The 15,442-nt window shown below is 37.6% G+C and overlaps 1 protein-coding gene across 1 annotated transcript; it reads left to right on the top strand.

Annotated features, from left to right (window-relative positions):
* Positions 1–302: 302 nt before the first annotated feature.
* On the top strand, positions 303–14,828 carry LOC111332372 (14-3-3 protein epsilon). Its single transcript, XM_022937684.2, has 4 exons — positions 303–461; positions 9,362–9,674; positions 11,872–12,206; positions 13,004–14,828. Exons 1-4 carry the CDS (start codon positions 398–400, stop codon positions 13,057–13,059), a joined length of 768 nt encoding a protein of 255 aa, XP_022793419.1. The 5' UTR covers positions 303–397; the 3' UTR covers positions 13,060–14,828.
* The last annotated feature ends 614 nt before the right edge of the window (positions 14,829–15,442 follow it).

Raw genomic sequence — 15,442 nt, forward strand, 5'->3', positions numbered from 1 at the left:
CCCCCTCTATTCGGGCGATAAATAATATCAAGTCCCTTTGATTTCTAAATAATTGCAGAGAAAAAAATAGCGATTTAGCAGGTGTAGATCAAACTTTTCAACAATGAAATATTAATTGCTCATACAACATCATTACATGTCAATGACATTTTGATATGAAGAAGAATGAAATAATGCTGTATGTTATTAAATTTTAAAAAGTAACAAGTGGCCGTTTCTCAGAAAAACTGAACAGGAAGGATTTCTTATACTCTTTCATTTCCGGAACGTCACGCAGGTGGGAGAGTAAGAAGGCAGACGAAGGGCCTGGTCTCTAGTTCGGTCTACGCCCTTGGTTGAGCAAGAATACCGGCAATCCGCACTTGTGTGAAAATCTTCGCTCTTTTACAGCGATAAAATGGCAGAGAAAGAGAGTAATGTGTTTAAGGCCAAACTAGCCGAACAAGCTGAGCGATATGAAGGTAAAGAGGTTGTTTTTGAAGCCATCAATGGGCATTTTGCGTTGTTAGAATCCTCTGGTAATTGCACTGAGCTTGCCATCGAGTGTCGCTTACGGTAGACAAATAGTTCCTTTGACAAATGTTTCAGGATTTTAGATCCGTTGAAACGGTTGTTCTCGATTAAATTCGCCCTTTTCAGTGCTTCTAACTTTCATTATGCTCACTGAGGTTTGTTATATAGCTGTGTTGTGCTATAAACAAGCTTTTGAATTGTCATGTTGGCGACGATTCGCCATTTCGAATGGATCGGTAGCGTTCTTGTACATTTGTCGCTGGGGGCAGCGTCAATATGGTGCATTGTTGATTAAAATAATTATTAGTTTTGAACACTTCGCGCTCGTAAAGAGTTGTCCGAAGTAAATATTTTGCAAGCTGAAAGTTGCATTGTCCATTTCAGAGTACAAATTACGCGTAAGAACACTATCGCGAAAAAATCCGCATGGCTTATCTTACGACATCTTACGAAATTAATCTCGATAAACCGATTGATCTTGGTTGCTACGAAGGACAGTTTCATTGACTGAGCTTACTTTTGTGATTTTTAGGATGTCTTTTCCGTAAATTTGTTGGAAGGAATTAATTACGTGTTAATTTTTGCATGGATCTCGCGTAGTTTTGAACAAGCGGACTAGACTTGTTATAGCGTTTGTACAAAATTGACTCAACGAAATTTGAGATTAGCGAAATGCCGGAAAACTGCATCATAGTAGTGTGTCAAACTTGTTCAATTTCGTTATGATGCCGCTCAGTCGTATTTCGGACTTGTAAGGGACATCTGTAAATGTCACATGTTGATTAAAATTACTGTTCAAGAAATCATTCAATATTTAAATTTAAATCACAACCAGTCAACATCAGTGAAAATCTGCGCTATCATAAAATTTAACAGACAACACTTAAGAGTATCTCTTAAACTGAAGCTGTAATTTTTTCTTCAAGTGATTCTTAATTTGACATACTTTCCTGTTTCTGAGAATTTACAGGGACTGTGGTAATAGAAAATGTAACGATCCCTCATCTTCATATTGTTATTTTATAGCTGTAATGAGCAAGATGGTTGAGTAATTTTAACTAAGTATTTTTACTCCAAATATCTGATTGATTCTCCCTCTAGCTGCTCCACATTTCCTAGTAAATCACTAACAAGTTTGCTGGATGATGTATGGAAATTATTGAGAGAAGTTACATTTTAATCACTTGTAGGAGTTAAAGGGTTAAGAGATTAGAGCCTAGCATAGGGCTGGTGAATTGTTCAGTTAGCCTTGTTTTGCTGCTTAGATGCATGGGGCAAGAAATATAAAATAGGTGATGTGGAATAGTTAGAGGTTAGAAGGAACCAGAATTTTCATGTTGAGATTTTAGGGTTCCCAAGCTCAATTCTCTTTTCAAAGTTACCTTATGGTGACCTGAAATCCTAAAATTACTGATGACTACTATGATATTGGAGTCATCAGAAAAAAGGAATTATCAATATTTTGTGCAATGTGAATGTCTTGATCATTTACTGATCAAAGTGAAAGAAGTTCAAAATATTTTATGTGTATAAAACTATCGCCATCTTTTTAAGGAGAATACAAAATATTAGTTAACAAAATATTAGTTAATTAAGAAGCAAGAAAGGACATGAACAAAGAAGGATAAGGGAAACAAAGATGGTTTGCAATTTTGATATTAACCACAACCCTCACCAAATGGACAGATAGGCTGCAGATATGTTCCTCAGGTCTGCATTATATCTTTGAAATATCTGCCTGACCTATCTGTAACATATTTGTAACATATGGGAATTTGGGCCAAAATTTCTAACTGTGACAGATATTAAAAATCGACAGTACATACATATCTGTGGAAATATCTGCTACTACAGATATGTTAGCTATCTGTAGATCCCTATTGTGGCCATAGGGGAGACTATCAAGGGGGGGCGTAGGGTGTAGTTCATTAATTAAGAACAAGTGAAGAAGACATTGCATTGTTATCTATTTGACATAGTTTATTGATATAAATTATTAAGCATGTATGCAATTTTCATTTCTCTTCTAATCAACAAGAACATATAAAACTTAAAAAATCATTTAAAAAGACAGGACTAATCATAAAATTGTGATAAAGTTCTAGCTGTTTTTGTTTTTTTTTTTTTTAATACTCTACAAGCTCCACAGCACTTATCTTGCAGGGTTTTATTTACAACTGTGGCAGCCTGCTTTCTATAATTTTTCTCATCCAGAACAAAACCTAGGAAGGAGTGAAAAGACAAATGTTCCAAGTTAGTTCTCAAATGATTGAAACTGTGGATTACCAACAAACAGCCCTACACAGTGGATTATGTTGGTAACATAGAGTTTCATAATCTAAATCCTAACAAAAATTTCAACCAAGGAGAGTACAGTAGTTTGTTTGACCATGCACGCTGTACCTAGATTGCCAGAGATTGAGATCACCACTTAGAATAGCCCCCTTCCCTAATTAGAATCAATCAATCAAAATGATGAAAGACACAGTCCAAAGTGACAGTGTAAGCTTGGTTAGCAAGGGAAGAAGTAATCAATTCTGCAAAAGACTGTCACTTTATTAAAAAAAATATCAGGATGGCTTCGTTACTAGCAAAGAAGAAAGTAATTCATATTAGTTTTGTCAAACACTCTTTACCTTTGAAACATAAAATAGAGGCGAAAGACCATTTAAGGAATTGAAATTATTGAGATAAAAAAGAAAGAATGAGAGGTCAGTCAGTTTACCTACCACCAAAAGTGAGAATTATTGCTGGGAACCAGCCCTTTGCTATTTGCATCCTCTCAGAATGTGTCACACAAGGAGCCTGCCTCAACATCGTCACTGGCAATCTCAACTTTACCTCTACCGAACAGGCACTTAATTCCATCCTCAGTAAATTTCACAAGGTGAAAGTCTATAGGGAAACAAGGTATAAGCAACTAAGATTATCCGTTTGAAGTAAGTCTTGCTATAAACAATAGCCCTTATTGCATTTGTGTCTGCAATGCAAAGGGTCCGCGGAATTACAGTTTCAGGACAAGGCTATCGGGTCAACATTTCTCGAGAAACACCAGAAACACTCCATGTCTGACCATATAACTCCAGAATCTGCGTTTTTTTCTGCAGAGGAATAGGTTAAAATTCTTAGTGGTAATTGTCCTGGCATCACGAAAGGAAGATTGAAAGAATGGCTGTTGTTCTGGAAAGGAACGGAAAAATTTTGTCGCTTTTGTTCATGACTACGGTTGTTGTTCCTTTTTCGGCCTTTTTGAGGTTTAACTCAGAGTCACGTTTCAAGGCCCTCAGCGCCTTGCGTTCAGCCAGAAGCAAATTATCTTTTGGCTTTGTAATTTCTATTTCTGAAAGGTCACTTTTAACTTCTTCTAAATAGCTTTCAAGGGCTACTGATTTTTGTATTGGTGGTATCCGTGTAGATTTGACGTGCCAGGGATGGGTTTTTTTGTCCTCCCCTCAGAATATGTGAATCAGACGCATTCTCCTTGCGAACTGATCAAAGTCACACAATAGTTGTTGTCTGATTTGTTTTTGTTTTGTAGCGGGTGTTGGAATGAGTTTAAGCCCTTTTGCCAGTAAATTAATCTGGTTGTTTGTAAGTTCTTTATTTGAGAGGTTTTTTATGTGCATTCTGTTCGCCTCTAGTTTGATAGTTAACGTGTTTGGCAAGACTGCGGTTTCGATCCTAATGTTGTGGATCTCGTCAGTTGCCGATCCACTGAATAGACTGTTACACCCGTATGCAATACAATGTCTAATCATGACGAGAACACGCTGTATCCTTAAGAAAAGGAATAAAAATGCCTCCAAACGTAGCCGTTTGCTTCAATTCTACTTGAAACTTTTACCTGTGTGACCTGATAGCCTCGTTTCAAAACTTCAAAGTCCGCTGAGCTCTCATACAATGGGCATAAATGTGATAAGGGCTATTATTTCACAGTTTTGATGAGGTCATTCACAACTATGAATGAAATAAACAAAAGAAGTTTTCAGTTTCACCACTAAAAAAAAATGGGTGTCACCATTATCCTCTTGAAAACGTGTCGATGCTTTAATTTGGTAATTGGTTAATTTCTTTTTGACATTTTTCAGAGCTGATCTTTATCGGTAAGCCAAACTATAAGTCTGCAGCACGCTAAAATGAGGCCAAGTGCAAGCGTTTGAATAACTGAAATATATCACACCACAAAAGGAAAACAAAAGTGCTGCCAAAGAACAAAGTTTACTGAAAAAGCTGTAAAATACCAGCACACCCAATCAAACGCATTTTGTACTTTTGGTCCTATTCCCCCCTCATCTATCACGCACATCATTTTGCCATCTCCACCTGCAAATAGCAAAAGCTAGATGAGGCGGGCAGAGAGTCTACAGTGTAAAGCAAGATGGCGGACAAACGGATCGATTCAAGGAAATGCAAGCGTTTCAACACCTTTTCGTTGCATTGCAAATCCTTTGTCACCAAAGCTTGTGTTTTCTTGTGAGGAATGCTTTAATCGAAGCTCCAAGCTGTAATAATTTCAGACCAACCCCTCCATTAACTCCACGGTGTTTTGAAGATCATATCGATGGTTCAAATGGATCGCTGGTTTCGAATTCTTCAACAGCTGAAAATGGATGATCAGAATTCACACTGCAGGACACAGTTTATGATTCAGGCTCACTTGTGGATACCCTTGAAGTACAAAATTATGAAGAACTTCCTTCACACGTTTATGAAAACGTAGAAGAACCGAACAGTAATGAAATAATTCCAGATTTAAGTTCAGTTGACAATAATGGGACAGCTGATGCAAGTAAGCTTAACACTTTTGAAGAAAACAACGACCCTCTTGTTTATTAATAGGTTGAGCTGTTTTCATGTTAGATTTGCAAAGCAAGTAAATTGATGTACAAATAGAAAATTGATTGTGTGAATTTTTTTCTGGACCCTACATTTGTAATCAGTATTTGTTCTTCTTGAAGGACACAGGTTAAATACCACAATAAAGAGGATTTTTAAAGTGCTACTGAAACGTAATTTTCATATCCGAGATTTTTTGCAATATAATAGAGTTTGAACGTTATTTGCAAACGCTGTGTACTTTTTTTGGGCCAACGCATAGCGGAAAGTACATTTTTAACCATTCGAAGTTGACCGGCTGAGATCAAAATTGGTGGCCATCTTCACGCGGCCAAAACAGCCCTGTGACGTCACTGGTTGTGTACTTCTGTGAAAGTAAGGTAAAAGCATGGAGTGTGGCTTGCATGTTGGGAGGCCGATAAAGAGGATTTTGGGAAAAATGCCATCCTCGTCTTATTCATCGGCGGCCACATCGGCATCTTGGCTATCTGCGAGAGGTTCGCCCGGATAGGGAGCAAAATTCCCGACTGATACCGAGAACGAATCTCTACCAGTCTATTTAGTTAATCGGAAACTGACGAGATCCATAAGATTAGGATCGAAACCATGGTCTTGCTCGACCATCTACAGAAAATGTCGAAAGGCGTTATATATAACGGTAGATGGGCTACTAAACGCCCTGAGCTAAAGCAATGGCATTCAGAGAATGAAGAAAACATGGAAGCCTCATATGACACCACCATTGAAGATGATCTACTCGGCAAGACTGAGGATAACGAACAAATCCCGGTTCTGTCCTCGTGTACCGGTTCACAAGAGCCGATACAAAAGACCGAACAATACACAACAGCTAACCAATGACTCCTAAACAAAGAAAGAACAATACACAACAGCTAACCAATGACTCCTAAACAAAGAAAGAACAATGGTAATTCCCTTGTGAACTGGTACACCAGGACAGAACCCAAATTCCTCTGTACCAAATGCCTCGCAGAACATGCCCAGAATCCCTACAATATAGGGCAAGGGCCAAAATAAGAGCAGATGAGGATTTCAAAAATGAGATAAAGCAAATCCTTAACAACGCAGAGCAAGAAACAGTAAAGGCGATCATGTGCTTCTATGAACGTGAAATCGGTCGTTTTAATACCGAAATAAAGAAAAGAAAATGAACCAAAACGGCTGGAACACTGAACAATAAGAACTGTAGTACGATCGAATCAGCGCGCGTGACGCAAGCTGAAAGCAATCAAGACAACTTAACGATCGAGACAGTCAAAAAAATAGCTGTACATCTACAAAGGTGAACGATTCGAAAAAGACGCAATCCCTGATGTACGTACTCAGTGCCACACAAAGCAAATTCTCATGAAAAACTGGCATTTAATAGAAACACAACCACTACTGAGCGAACTATACAAAAATCCGCCGCTCGTATCTTACAAAAGAGGGCGGTCGCTCAAAGACATACTCATGAGGGCTAAACTTTGAATAGGCTACTCTAAACACACGCTTGGGAGTCGTGTAGGCCTGTCAACCCCATTTTATGCCACCATCTTTGTCTTCGCTACTGGAGATGACTTCACTTCGTTCAGAAGAAGATTCACTTGACAAAACTTCAATATCTGCCATCTCCTTTGCCCACGAATACAAACAAACAGTGAGTGAAATAAACCACGCTATCGGAGTGAACACGACCAGTGACGTCATCAATCCATTTCGCTCGGTACCAGGACCCGGACATGGTTTTGTGGAAAATTTTTGATTTGAACGGTTAAAAAAGATTTCTTTCGCTTCTTTTTGGCCAAAGCAAATTATCTCATGATGATCAGCATATTCAAAACTACAGGTTAGAGCAAGTATTTCAGATACGAAAATTTCATTTCAGTAGCACTTTAAAGACACCATGGCTGAGAAGACCCCTTTTGCAAACAGTTACATGTCACTCAATCAATATGCTATTTTGCATAAAGATCTTAGTAGTTTTAAAAGTGCAGTAGTTTGGACACTCAATTTTTGGTCAGCATTTAGCCAAATATGGTCTCCTAGTAGGGGAAAATAGGCCATTTTACAGTTGTGTACTTAGTTGCCAAGCCTTTTATTCAGAGTGAGGCTAAAGATGACCTTGTTGTGATAGAGACCAGTGTATCTAGTTAGCATGATAACAAAGTGATTTACATTTGAAAGGCAGCAAGGTTTGTATCATAACAAGGTCATCCCTCGCCTCACTCCTATTCAAAGGCTTGGCAACCAAGCACACAACTGTAAAATGGACTATTCAAATATCATGACTGGCATGTGTTGACAAAAGATGGGTCCTCGATTTCTAACTCACCCTGTTTGATCACCTACATATATGTTAAATATATGTCAATTTCCCCAGATACTTTGCAGATACTTGAAAGAAGTTCCTACATATCTGTTTAATATCTGCAAACATAATTGCAGATATGCTGCAGATATGAATAAAACCATTACAGACATTGTGCAGTACTGTAACAGATATGAGACAGATAGTTGCAGATACTTTATATATCTACATCCATTCAGTAAGGGAATTGGCAGTATTTTACTGTTGTCATGCAATGCCTTTATCAGCTCTCAAACATGGATGACTCAGAAAGTTTGCAGTTATGTTGTGGTAAAAAAAACAATTGGAAAGTGGTTTAGCGTGCTCTGTACTCTTATTGACCACAATATTTGTCATTGCAGTGGTCAATATTTGTTGTGGAGTGAGTCCACAACATTTTGACCACTGGCTATATTATAGTAAATATATCTTATTAACCAAGCGCGAGGGCCATACTGGGAGAATATCGGCCCGAGGTCTTGACAGTATGGACCGAGTGCAGCAAGGTCCGTACAAAAAAGACAGAGGGCCGATATTCTTCCAGTACGGTCCCAAGCAAGCTTGGTTAATAAGAGATTTATTACATGACTGAAGTTCAAAGGGATACAAGTGCGGTATCATTCGGGAACATTCGGGACAGTGCCCAGTCCAATACAGAGAGAATATTGACCGGCAATAGAGCATTTTGATTGGTTGATTTTAGTTATTGGCCCTCTGACTTCCTGAGTCATGTAATAATGATGAATATTGTTGTTGTTGCTAAATAGCGATATTGTAAACCCTCCATCCCAGGGCACTGGGCAATTAAAAAGTTTTGTTTTCAGCCTTAGTCAGAACAATTTGGTAGCAAAAGAAATCTGAGATTACTAAATTGTCAGCTCAAAGCGAACTACAAAAAAGTGAAGTTTCAAAGACATTTCTCTGCTTAACTCTTTGACCTCTAAGTGTGAAGGCATCTAATTTCTACATGCAATATCACCCTGAATCACAAAGTTTTTAAGAATCAAGAAAATAATCACCAACTTATAAGCTCTAGATTGTTAAACAAATTTTCCTTGTAAGCACTTAAGGAAATGTATGGAGAATAGAGAAAGATGTTTTTTTTTTGTCTTGTCATGAGCATGGGACAAAGGAAAAATTCCCCATGAGGAATTGAACCTCAGACCGTTGGAGTGTGGATCAAACCTTAAAAGCGTGGAATCTGAAGGTCTGAACCTCAGACCTTTGGAGTGTGGATCAAACCTCAAAAGCATGGAATCTGAAGGTCTGAACCTCAGACCTTCGGAGTGTGGATCAAACCTCAAAAGCATGGAATCTGAAGGTCTGAGGTTTGATTCCTCATGGGAGCTCAGAATTTTTTCTTTGACCTACACTCATGACAAGATGAAAAACATCATTCTCTATTTCTTTACGGAGCTCAAAACTTACTGTCTTTCTTCATCAATTTGTATGGAAAACAGTATGGAGAATGTGCATACTGAGGTATACGAGTGCTTACTGAAGATTATGGATTTTCCATTTCTTGTGTAATAATTTTTGTTTCCATATTTGGATGAAAGAAGTCAAGATTTCAAATTGCAGTCAACCCCTTAGTTGCAATTTCAGACCCTGATTTTCCTGATACTACATTTCTTAATGAAAAACCTGTGTTCCTTTTTTCAGAAATGGCTGAATTCATGAAGTTAGTTGCCAAGGACTCAAGTGGAATGGAAATGACTGTTGAAGAGCGCAACCTACTGTCTGTTGCATATAAAAATGTGATTGGGGCAAGAAGAGCAGCATGGCGCATCATATCTTCCTTGGAGCAAAAAGGAAAGGAGGGTGGAAATGATGGCAAGTGTGAGTCTATCAGAAACTACAGGGAAAAAGTTGAAAGTGAGCTTCAAGACATCTGTAAAGAAATTCTTAGTCTCCTGGAAGATGACCTCATTCCTAACTCCCAAAACGATGAATCCAAGGTTTTTTTCCATAAAATGTAAGTCATCTGTTAAGTATAGTCTACATAGTTTCCAGGGAGAAGCTGTGGTGATGAGGTTGTGTTGGAAACCAAGTCAGAAGGTCAGGGTTAGAGACCTAGGTGGGTTAATGTGTTATGTTCTCAGACAAGAGGACTAACTCATAAAGCCTTTATCTACTGACCCCACTTCTAACCACTTCTGTAATAATGTGCAGATCAACTGGAAACTTCATCATCCTTTGCCACACCTTCCTTTTACCAACAGCAATAGTTGTTTACTGATAAACTATCAAATTTCCAGTGAGTAATCAGTGGAAATTATGGTCTAGATGATTTTTAAATTTTAGGGCAAACCCATGAAAACTGTCAATCAGAACACCTCTTTGTTAGTGTTTCCACTGGTGTGTTGCTCGCATCAAATCAGATTGCTGCTTTGGGGTTTGTATCTCGCACCAATCAGATAGCCCTGTTAGGGTGCAGATCACTGGTGTCTTTGCCTGTGAGAAGATTTAAGACAAGTCAGGGAGAAAGTTGCTGGGATCTGGCACTAATTATCAGTGCTAGAGCTCTTGCAGGCTTGTCTTGGTGAAGGCCTCATAATTATTTTCCCATGGAGGGAAAAGTGCTCTTGACCTGATTGCTGATTAAATGAGTGCCTCCTTGCAGGCAATTGTATCCTCTTTTGCAGCTGTTGTTTGGTCCCATCATGCAACGGGTGGGAAGAACATAATTTATTGTGTGACAAGACCAAACAACAGCTGCGAAGGAGACTACAGTTAGTATGGCATCAATGCAGTTAAGTTTTGCTTTCAATCATTCTGACATCAGTGAAAATAGACCACAACACACCTGTGTCTGAGTCTTTCAGATAATTTGGAAAGGTTTTTTTTTCTTCTCTACTGAATGATCCTTTTGTTGGAATCTTTTGAAGTTAATGTTTTTTTTTATATATAAGTTAATGTTTTTTTTTATATTTTACGAATTGCAAACATCAGTTACTTTGTGTCCCATTGCAACCAACCCATCCTAAGAAATTAACTGTAGCATGCCTGTTTCTTTGAGTTTACGCTTTGTATTGTCTTCACCTGTATTGAAAGGTTACTTAGAGAAAAATCAGTCAAATAAAATGGAGAAAAACTTTTCAAGTAAAATTTAATCCATGTTCTTCTCTCAAAATCAATGTTAGTAATATTTATACCATATTTATCCGTGTATAAGTCGACCCTTTATGACAGAAAAATCAGCCCGAAAAATCACCCTTGACTTTTACACGGATCATAGACAAAGACCTGACCCAAGCAATCCAAGAAATTAGTGTAACAATTGCCTGAAGTCCATTTAGGAAAACCGAGTTCACAAAACCAGTTCTAATTGTGTTCGAGTTTTACATGGCTTAAAGAGAAACCTAGTGGGGCTGATTTCTATTGTATCTTCTGATATGTAGAGCAGACATTTTTCCTTACAGCTTTGCTGCTGTTTTCATTGGTGAATTCTTGTTTTCATCGAATGATTACAGTAGCTTAGTGACCTGGCAATTTCTCCTGTTCCGTGGAATCTTCTTGAAACAGTCAACTGTCACTCCCGGTGGATGAGCACTTAAATAAAAGTTTCACTGCACTTGCTCTACCCACCAAACTCCAAATTGACATAACCCTTCAGGTATCGGAACATTGAGTTTGATCAGACACTGACACACGTATCAATATCATGACCAGTAACAATATTCATCTGTGGGAGTCAGGTAGCCTCCTGCCTTTGGGGGTGGCGTGGAAACTTCTCTCAAATATTCCACTCTTCTGGCCTGAAAAAAAGGTTCTTGTATAGAAGTAATAGAGATTATTCCATGGAAAGTGTGCATGAACGATTTTTATTATTCACAAGTTGGATGCATAAAAAAGGTAATAAATGAGCGAGCAGGTGATTTTTTTGATGAATTGCAAGAAGTGAATAAAAGTTCAAGCACTTTCCATGGTATGATTTTTTTTTTTTCATACATACTGGGATTTACACTGTGAAGTACCAACAGTGTAAATCTACGTATGTATGAAATAAATTATTGCTATGCCTTGGATTTCAACTTTCATGTCAACTTTGTTCTGAAATTATCTTTTATTTTGCAATGCACAGTTTGTCTGAAAACTGCAATACTGCCACGTACTTCAACGTTTTTACTTCCGCCAACTAACTGATATGATAAATGTTCTTTATCTAACAGGAAGGGTGACTATTTCAGATATCTAGCTGAAATAGCTAGTGGGGATAAGAAAGAAGAAGCTAAAAAAAAGGCATTGGAAGCCTATGATTCTGCAGTGAAAATCGCCGAGAAACTTCCAGCAACAAGCCCAATACGGTTGGGTTTGTTCTTAAATTTCTCTGTGTTTCATTATGAAATCAATGACAACCCACCAAGAGCCTGTGAAATCGCAAAGGAGGCCTTTGACAATGCAATCAGTGACCTGGATACCCTGAATGAAGATTCCTACAAAGACAGCACTTTGATAATGCAGCTTCTACGCGACAATTTGACTCTGTGGACTTCTGATACAGATAGTAAGTCTGTTATGATTTTATTTTGTCATTTATTTCCTTTTCCAGTCTATAGAAATAAAAAAAAGTGGAATAAAAAAAAAGTGGACTACATTCCAGCCACTACTTTGACTGGCTTGAAGCACACTGTACTTTTGAAGCATGTAGATGCTAGGTGCAGCAATCCAGTGTTTACAGTACATTTTGAGCTTTGTGAAAGGTTCAAATTTTCCAGACTTTGCAGAAGGTAGTTTCTAATTGGCCAAATTTTTCCAGCAGAAGGAAATGAGCCAATGGTGAAAATTTCAAAACCACAAATCTGTACTTTATTCAAGTAACTGAAAAACCCAACAGGGAGGTCAAGGGACATTATGTACTCTTCCTCTTTGCTTTGACTTGAAATATCCACCCTTATGTAAATATATGATCAAGGGAGGAAGAAATTTTGAAAATGGTGTTCTTTTTTTTTCCTGTTTGCTCTGAAAGTCTCAAAAATTACTTTGAGAAAATCCCAAACCAAAAAAAAATTGTTTTTGCAAAGTAACGTCAATTTTCATAGAATTTGTGTAACAATCAAGAGTTTATTTAATTTCATGATCCTAATGTGTGATTCTAGGGTGATACTGTAAGTAGAAATAAGAAGCTGGAAGCCAGTCACTCATAGGAGTTAGGTTCCCATTAAATAAGCATCTCATTTGGTGGAGTAGTAAAACTTCTTGTGGCTTCTTGCTGCAAATAGTGATGGTGTAGTCCATTAGGCTCAAGAAAAGACCTAACTTTTATTTACTTATTTACTCTGTTGTCTCTTGTTTAATTCTTAGTGGAGAAAGATGATACAAAAGTGGAAGATATTGAGGGTGAGGATGCAAAAGAGTAGATTAGAAAATGGTTGAAGATGTCTTGAAGAGTTATCTGTCAAAGGACTAACTTGTATGTGTGTCTGCTTGATAACTTGTTTTTTATTGATGTGGCAGCAGCAAATAAATTATGCAGTGAAGGCATCAGAGTCTTATTTTATACATTTCCATTTTTAGCAAGCTTTTTTCTTTTAGTGAAGTTTGATTCTCTGTCCTAATGCTGCTACTGTTTTTTTTGCATTTAGTATTAAACTTAAAACTCAGAGAACTTAATACAAGAGAAATTCTTGTATCTTACTGACAGCAATAGGTGTTAGTGACATTATGTGACCTCCTGTGTATAATTGTAAAGTTGAGAGCTTTGTAAATTTTTCTTTTTTTTTTTTTTTTTGCTATACACTGGAATCATTTGGATTTAATCGCCCAATGCTGTCAAAGTCAATAACTTTAACCCAAGATTTTTGTCTGTTATTTTTCTCTGGCTTTGCCTCAAGGCTAATTCCTGACTGTTAACCCTTTTAACTCCCATAATTTGTCTAGTAATTTTCTTCACCTATTGCCATACATTTCCTTGTACTTAGGTTAAGAGAATACAGTGTTGTGTCAAGATAACACTCTTAGAATGATGAACTTGGCTTTTCTGATAATCTGCGTGCAGGATAATGTCTTGAAATCAACAAGGAGAAGTTACTCATTCATTCTATCTGGGATTTAAAGGATTAAGGAAATTCTCGCTTCTGAGTAAAGGTCTCCTTCAGAAAAATTTAGTATATTTCTGCGAAACATTTTGGAGAATCTTGAAAGTGAAATTTCAGTACAGTGATATCATGTGAAGAGGATTTGAAGTATTGTCAGGGCTTGACACTAACGGTAACCCACTAGCCACAGACTAGTAGAAATTCAGTTTTGGCTAGTGGTTTTCAATTTGCACTAGCCAGTTTGGCTAGTAAACAGACTGTAATTGTCGTAACATCTAAAAACATCTAAGATGTCACTAGCCACTTGGCTAAGTTAGTTGAAAAGTTAGTGTTGAGCCCTGATTATAGATTCTTGAAAGTAGTGCTCATCCAAACTGTAGATGTTTTAGGAGCATCTTTGTGATCACCATTTATGGGAACTGAAACATGTTCTCACAATATTTCCATCAAAGTCAGATGTAAGTGGTATAACCTACACAAAAACAGAGTTCTGCTCATCTTTCTTTTGTTGCCTCGCTTAATTAAGTCATGTACTGTTTAAGGTTTAATTCCTCATTGTCTTCAGGGTAACGGATAGAATCCATGTTGCAATGCGTCTGTTCAGTAAAAGATCATAGATGATGTCAAAATGTAGTTAGAACAAAAGAGTGGCTCATGCTCTTAGTCCATTTTGAGGAGCATTTTGAGGAGCATGCTCTCAGCGCATTTTGATGTCTTCTGTGATCTAATCTGTACAAATCTGCAGCAAAATGACATCTACTTGTTTTATTTGATGAAGAAGCCAAAAGGTTGTTAATGGCAATGTCATCTATGCATCTGTCGTCCAACAGATCGTGAGTAAGAACCAATTGAATGACGGGTAGGATTCAGCCTATCATATAATGGAAAATATTCAGTGTGCTATTTACCGACTTTTCTGTGGATGCAGCTACTTTTAGAGTGTTGTGATACTTCTGCTTATTTGGAGTTTTTCTTTTTGGGAGCTTGACAGTAGAACATGTTTGCAAGATGAAATGTTCCACAAATTTGTGATACAAGCACAGTATTGGCATATGCTAAGTTGAATAATAAATAACTTATTCATGATGGAATGGTAGTGTTTTATTTTTATAATCAGATATCTTTCCATGAACTTTCCCTTCATTCATCATTCCTTTTCTTGGAAAGTTTATGTTTAGAAAGCATTGCTAAGAAGGGTATGTTAACTCCCCCCCCCCCCACCCCCACTCTAGCTTTATGACAAGCAAAGAATGAATTAAATGTTCAATAAACGTTAATCAGGTATTTCTCCACTCCTGAAAATTTTATTGCATGCCTAATAAAGGATCCGCATTCTAAAAATCATGCGTATGGCTGCGGATAGCCAAATGACTATTTTCCCTTAGGTAAGCCTATAGTTTTGAAGTATCATCCATTAGCCCACCTGCTGTAAAAGAGATCACTCCCTTTCTTCTTTTTGATAACTACGTAGGCCAGAAAGCACTGTGGGACTCGGTCAGGGAGAGAAGTCATTTAGCTCAACACGTGCTTAGATTTCTCAATATTAGAACAGCCGAGATGGTTATAATGACGTTGGATGGATGGGATGGAACGTTGAATTAGTGGGTGTGGCATAGCATTTGTCATTAATTTGGTAATGTTACAGGAAAATTGCAAAAAACAGTTTTGAGGGACGGTCTCGAAAATCCTGGGTAGATAATTCTTT

The sequence above is a fragment of the Stylophora pistillata genome, chromosome 13 (assembly GCF_964205215.1).
Source record: "Stylophora pistillata chromosome 13, jaStyPist1.2, whole genome shotgun sequence".
Taxonomy (NCBI): Eukaryota; Metazoa; Cnidaria; class Anthozoa; order Scleractinia; family Pocilloporidae; genus Stylophora; species Stylophora pistillata.

Coding starts and splice junctions, on each gene's coding strand:
- LOC111332372 (XM_022937684.2), top strand. CDS start 398: ATGGCAGAGAAAGAGAGTAATGTGTTTAAGGCCAAACTAGCCGAACAA. Junction 9,675..11,871: donor AAGGTTTTTTTCCATAAAAT/GTAAGTCATCTG, acceptor TTTATCTAACAG/GAAGGGTGACTATTTCAGAT. Junction 12,207..13,003: donor GTGGACTTCTGATACAGATA/GTAAGTCTGTTA, acceptor TTTAATTCTTAG/TGGAGAAAGATGATACAAAA.